The sequence below is a fragment of the Botryllus schlosseri genome, chromosome 15, assembly GCF_051294905.1.
Source record: "Botryllus schlosseri isolate E-star chromosome 15, Bs_hap1, whole genome shotgun sequence".
NCBI classification, from domain to species: domain Eukaryota; kingdom Metazoa; phylum Chordata; class Ascidiacea; order Stolidobranchia; family Styelidae; genus Botryllus; species Botryllus schlosseri.
Window position 1 is genome coordinate 14,134,414 of NC_137250.1, and position 6,580 is coordinate 14,140,993.

Here is a 6,580-nt window from a genome sequence, read left to right on the forward strand (position 1 = left end):
GTCGCCGACTGTACCCTACCCGGTGTTTATATAACTCAGTGGTGTCATGTCAACCCTTGTCCTGTGCTCACACTACGTTTTATTTTTTTCAAATATTTTTTATTAAATTACTTAAACTTGGAGAATCATCGCTGCTCACCTCACCTGATATATCAGGCAAAAAGTACCGAGATTCGAATAGCAATAGTGGTGTCAACTCATAGCTCGTGGCTATACTGTTTTTCTCGCGATCACAATTCACAACATTTTAGTATTATAGAAGTTTGTACCTTGTCAGGTCCTCTTCAATTCTCATAGCATGTCGCAATTTTCAAATGCATGGTTGCATTAGCATCGATATAAGCCTGATTGGAATCTCCAGTCCTTTTTTTGAAATAAATCCTGCGCTTTTTTCGCGTGACAGAGTCAACTTTGAGGCGCGACAAGCAAGGTTATTGACTTCAAATGACTGTGTTAAGCCAGTGACAGATGCTAATCATCAGATGCTAATGGTTAGGAACTGGCAAAGGTGCAAGTACTTTACCGACAGACAGTAATCAACAGATCCTGGCTGGAGGATTAGGTCAAAACATTATATACCACATACTAACTGGAATATAGCATTTGGGGTGGCTGAGAACATTTGACTTTTTTCAATTTTTTTTTTTTTTAATGAAATCAACGACCCGTGACGGCGTGAGCGCGTGCAACTGGCGACCAAGTCAGCGTGATCCTGCGTGCCTTGGACACCGATTCCATACTGGGATATAAGTACAAAGTATATGTGTGTCGATGTCCACTGTCCGGAGCCCACAGGGCCAGAGCCAATGAACTCAAGTCCGTGTTCAGAGTCTTTGGCTCTTCTGATCTGACTGTGCTGTATTGTGATTAAAAATCAATGCTAAATATAGATATAATAATGATAAATTATATTGTTTATGCTACTTTTATGGTTCTTTGTAATAGTGCATTGTGCATTCATGCGGTTGATTGGGCTTGAGAACTCCACCGTCAAATCTAAATGTAAATGCACCATTCATGTATAGCCTACTGACTGCCAAATCAAAACTAACTTACTCTTCGGAAAAATCCCACAGGTTACTCTGGTACGTAACATAGGCTAACTGATGAATGATGATCCTGTTAACTACACGCATAGCAAAGCACGATGTTAACTTGACTTCGAGTATGATTGCAAAATTTGCAATAAGACTCGGGTGTGCAAATACTCCAAGAAAGTATCGACATACTGGATCAGCATCAAAACTCTCCAGTGTGAAAGAGAGATTGGCTCACGTTCCAGACCTCAAGAAATTTCTCTCGGCCACTAGTGTCCAAAATGTTCCAGGTATCGTGGAAGACATCGTCCCTCCGTATATGCAGGAGCAGCTCCATCATGGAAAGAAAGTATATTTTGAAACATACGGCTGTCAAATGAATGTCAATGACGCGGAGTATGCATGGGCAATACTGCAAAACAAAGGCTACGCCAAGACTGATGACTTGCATCAAGCAGATGTCATACTCTTGGTGACATGTTCGATTCGAGAAAAGGCAGAGGAAAAGATTTGGTCGCGTTTGGAATATCTGAAGCAGTTGAAGGAATGTAGTGCCGTTTATGGTTATCCAAAGGTTGGCATCCTAGGATGCATGGCGGAACGACTCAAACACAAAATATTGGACAAACAGCGTGCCGTTGATGTGATAGCAGGTCCTGACGCTTATCGTGATCTTCCTAGGTTACTACAAGAATGCTCGGAAAGCTCCTCTTCTACCATCAATGTAATGCTGTCGACGGACGAAACTTACGCCGATATCATGCCAGTGAGATTTGATAAAAAATCAAAGAAAGCCTTCGTCTCAATCATGCGCGGATGTAACAACATGTGTAGCTATTGCATAGTTCCGTTTACACGTGGTCAAGAAAGAAGCAGACCAGCGTCCTCGATCTTGGATGAGGTTAGAATGTTGTCGGAGCAAGGCGTCAAGCAAGTAACCTTGTTGGGACAAAATGTCAATAGCTACCGTGACACGTCAGAATCTCAATACACCTCTTCCAGTCCGAATTTGAGCAAAGGATTTAAGACTATCTACAAATCTAGGTACGGTGGCATGAGATTTGCCGATTTGCTTGACAAAGTTTCTCATATCGATCCCGAGATGCGCATTCGATTCACCTCTCCACACCCGAAAGACTTTCCCGACGAGGTACTCCAAGCTATTAAGGGCCGTAGTAATATCTGCAAGCAAATACACATGCCGGCCCAAAGTGGAAGCTCAGATGTTTTAGAGAGGATGAGGAGAGGATATACGCGAGAGAGTTATATGGAGCTCGCCGACAAAATTCGTGATGTCATTCCAAACGCTTGCTTATCCACCGATATGATATCTGGTTTCTGTGGTGAAACAGAGCATGACCACCGTGACACTATAACATTAATGGAGCACGTGAAATACGAAATGGCTTTTATGTTTGCTTACAGCATGCGGCAAAAAACACACGCCTACCACCGTATGAAGGATGACGTCCCGAACGATATCAAACGTCGGCGTCTCAATGAAATAATATCGACTTTCACCAATTGTCTCACCAATGTGTTGCCAAAAAATATCGGTCAAACTCAACTTGTTTTAGTTGACGGCTTGGATAGAAAGTCATCCTCGCATGTCAGCGGCCGTAACGATGGAAATCTTAAGGTCAAATTCCCTGTCAGAGATATCCCGGTGTACAAATGTCATCAGTCTACTGAAAGAACCCCAAAACCAGGGGATTATGTTATGGTTAAGATAGTGAATAGTTTGGTCAGTTCTCTAGTCGCAGAACCCATGTGTATCATTAGCTTGTCGGAATTTCATAATCAATTCGCAACATCATGATACTGATTAGAATGTTTTGTAACCGCTGTCGATTATGATTTAACAGATTCTTTGGATGAAGGTTGCGATTTTGTTTGTTCTTAATGCCAACGATAAAATCCCTCGTATTTGTTCTCAGCTCTAGCCTATATATGCTTACATCACCCACATGAAGCCATGGCTAGTGATAAGAAGCTGAAGTTCGTTCCGTTTTCAAGCACGATATCACCCGGTTTCTGGTATCAACTCGTCGATAAGAAATTGAATGAATTCAAGCTAGACAGCTCTCCGAGAGAAATACATGGATTTTATTCCAATGCCGATATCAGTGGCATTCCATGTCAGCACTGTGTCGAATTTGACTCGTTCGAAGACAAGTCAACTTCTTTCGGTTTAAATACACACGGACTTTTGTATAACACAAACACTAGTGAGGAGTTCAAACAGTTCGACAAGAAGAGACTGCTACAATCCGAGGCAGAGAAATTATACGATGACATAAAAAATGGGAATGCTATTTTGGACTCGTCTCTATTAGCCAGATTTTTTCTTCTAAGTTTTGCCGACCTGAAAAAATATCATTTTTGCTATTGGTTTGGTTTTCCCTCGTTTCTCAAAGCCACTGACCACTTCACTGTGAAGAGATCTTGTTTACTGAAGGATAACTTCTCCGAAGATGCAATGTCGTCTCTCTCTGAGACCATCCACAGTTACGATGGGTATAAAGGATTTTTCATCGTTGCCTACGACGGTCCAAATTTTCAAACACCGACATGCCACAACCTATCACAACTTGTGGAGCTTGTCTCGAGCGACAGGTCGTTGTGTTTTGTTTTCTCTGATCCAAGCACATTAGCAGACTATCCCGGTTGGCCTTTGAGGAATCTACTTCTATTGATCACAATCCATTGGACAGAGTATTTGCAAGGGAAATTTTGTGTGCTGGGTTTGCGATGTAAAACCACGCAAGGCTGCAAGAGCATTCTTGACAGTTTGTGGTTGGAGTTAACGTACAATCCTACTTTTGCTGGGATAGCAGCCATGCCCGATCCCGTGGGTTGGGAGAAGAACCACCAGCAGAAGATGTTGCCCAGGCAGGTCCATTTGGCAGACAGTATGGACCCTAAAAAGTTGGCCGAATCGGCTGTCAATTTAAATTTGAAACTGATGAGGTGGCGTCTCATGCCTTGTGTTGATCTCGAGAGAATATCCAAGTCCAAGTGCCTGCTTTTGGGTGCCGGTACACTTGGCTGCAACGTAGCGAGGGCTTTACTGGGGTGGGGTGTGAAAACGTTAACGCTCGTCGATAATGGAAAGGTATCGTTTTCAAACCCTGTTCGACAGTCCTTGTTTGAATTCTCGGATTGTTCAACTGCAGGCGGCAGGCCTAAAGCTATCGCTGCTGCTGAGAAACTGCAAAAGATATTTCCGGGCGTGGAAGCGACCGGGATTGAGCTATCCATTCCAATGCCAGGCCACCCTGTCAACAGTAACGAAAAGACGCTAGAAAAGGCTCGAAACGATGTTGATAAGTTGATATCGCTAATTCAAGCCCACGACGCTGTATTTCTATTGATGGACACTCGCGAGAGCAGATGGCTACCCACTGTTTTAGGGGCCGCGGAGAAGAAACTAGTGATAAATGCGGCCTTAGGATTTGATTCATACCTAATCATGAGACACGGCGTTGACAATGTCACGAATGAAGTCGGTGCATGCAAATCAGTGCCGAAACTAGGTTGTTATTTCTGTAACGACGTCGTCGCACCTGGAAACTCCTTGAGGGATCGCACCCTCGATCAGCAGTGCACTGTGTCGCGGCCCGGCGTTTCCATGATTGCTGCGGCATACGCGGCCGAGCTATTCGTGTCCGTGATACAACATAAAGACGGGGCCCACTACTTGCCGTCACTTACGGGTGATAATGTCGGCGATTTGCCATTGGGGATGATTCCCCATCAAATAAGAGGTTACTTGTCAAACTATCAAATGCTGCTGCCAACGACGTACTCCTTCAGCAAGTGCACGGCTTGCTCTGAGTTTATTTTGAGTAATTACGCAGACGGCAAGATCGACTTCCTATTGGAAGTGTTCAACTCTCCGCCGAAGTATTTGGAAGATATCACAGGCTTGACGTTGCTGCATTTGGAAACTGCCGCCGTGGAGGAGCAAATCATAGAACTGAGCGATTGTGAAAGTGTGTAGATCCACGTGGCAATGTAGTCTGTGGACCGCGGTTATGATGTTCAAAAGTAAAATTGCTGAAAGCTGCTGCATTCCTTGCTGTTGTAATTGCACGCTATGATTTTTCTCTCTTATGATATAGTAGCGTATGAATGCAAATTATTGTGTATATTTATGAATATGTATGATTTAGAATGGGAATTTATAACTTTACAAAATGTAGCATAAATCGATCTTTTTGAAATAGCTGTCATTGTGCAATTTTTGTGGTAAATTTTGAAACGAATCGATTTCAGGGAACTTCCAGCTTCAAACAAGAATTGGGGTTTAGACGTTGGTTTATTTGATTTCGCAATTATATTTGTGATGTCCGCTTCATTGGTTATTTCTTTTGCACTCTTTAAATTTGCATTCCAGCGTCATCCGCACTCGGTTGCAATTGATGGAATTTCAGAGATAGTCAACTCGTTCAATAGTTCTCTTTAACAAGGTCGATTGCTGTGACTTCATGTCGCTTATGGGGAAAGCATTGGTGATTGGCGATTTCGCCACTGAATTTATTTGCTTGGCTTAGAGAGGCTTAGTGGAGTCCTTTCTATTATCCCTGTTACCACGGCGAGAATTGACTTCAATATCTGTTCAAAAACAAGTTCTCCCTCGATGAAGATTACCATAATATTAACTCAGCAGCGTGGATGACACCAACACGTGCCATATGCACTGATCCGCAAGCAGAGGTTGTCATGGTCGGTAATGACGTACTTCTATTTGTCCAGTAGTACTCAATAGATCTGGCTTACTTGATCAATTTACTGTTATGATGATGTATTGATGTATTTATACTTCCTCCTCTACTTCATACGTTTTTTAGTTCAAACTTGCTTTTTACATTTTGTCAATTCAACTAGGAAGCATATGGACAGATTTGTCTCACTTTTGTGGGTGAAATTCGCCTGACAACCTGGCGATGCTGTCCATGTGTCACGGTAACAATTTTAAAAAAAGTCACTGTTTCGCGGCGCCAATATTCATTAGGCGAAGAGCGAGGATGCTACTTGTAATTTAGAAAACTATAATCGGCGATTGACTAACAAACGTATGTCTATGCGTTCCTGTCTACTTTTCCAATGCGTTTTTCCCGTGCACCACATTTTCCACCTTCTATTGTAACTAATTTGAGCATGTATTGAAAATCACCATTTGTCCTTGGAGTTATGTCGAAATTCACAGCATTTTGTGTACTTGAGTGTCATCAACAATTACGATCTGTGTCTGAAAGTGCTATTCACATTCATGACTCTTCGATGTTGCAACGCTGATTGCATGTTCAGTTCAGTATGTTTACTCGGGCTTATTTGTAGCTCCATTGCGTTCAACTTCCTGAACATTCATTTGTACTGGATTGTCATGGCGAATTTTCGTTAATTCATTCACTGGAGTTTTGCGTCTTGAATTATCAAATATAGATCGCGACAGTGGATTTGTTGTTTGTTTGGTTGGAAGGGAATAGTGGTCAGGGAAATCGCTATCCTGCTAGGCGCTCAGCCATCACGGATAGCAT

The 6,580-nt window shown here is 42.6% G+C and overlaps 2 protein-coding genes across 2 annotated transcripts; both read left to right on the top strand.

Annotated features, from left to right (window-relative positions):
- The first annotated feature begins 499 nt into the window (after positions 1-499).
- LOC145456707 (mitochondrial tRNA methylthiotransferase CDK5RAP1-like) lies at positions 500-2,974 on the top strand. Its single transcript, XM_080334809.1, has one exon. It carries the CDS (start codon positions 1,111-1,113, stop codon positions 2,854-2,856), a length of 1,746 nt encoding a protein of 581 aa, XP_080190935.1. The 5' UTR covers positions 500-1,110; the 3' UTR covers positions 2,857-2,974.
- Positions 2,975-3,012: 38 nt separating this feature from the next.
- LOC145456705 (ubiquitin-like modifier-activating enzyme ATG7) lies at positions 3,013-6,497 on the top strand. Its single transcript, XM_080334808.1, has one exon. The coding sequence runs from the start codon at positions 3,013-3,015 to the stop codon at positions 5,038-5,040; it is 2,028 nt and encodes a 675-aa protein (XP_080190934.1). The 3' UTR covers positions 5,041-6,497.
- The last annotated feature ends 83 nt before the right edge of the window (positions 6,498-6,580 follow it).

Coding starts and splice junctions, on each gene's coding strand:
- LOC145456707 (XM_080334809.1), top strand. CDS start 1,111: ATGATGATCCTGTTAACTACACGCATAGCAAAGCACGATGTTAACTTG.
- LOC145456705 (XM_080334808.1), top strand. CDS start 3,013: ATGGCTAGTGATAAGAAGCTGAAGTTCGTTCCGTTTTCAAGCACGATA.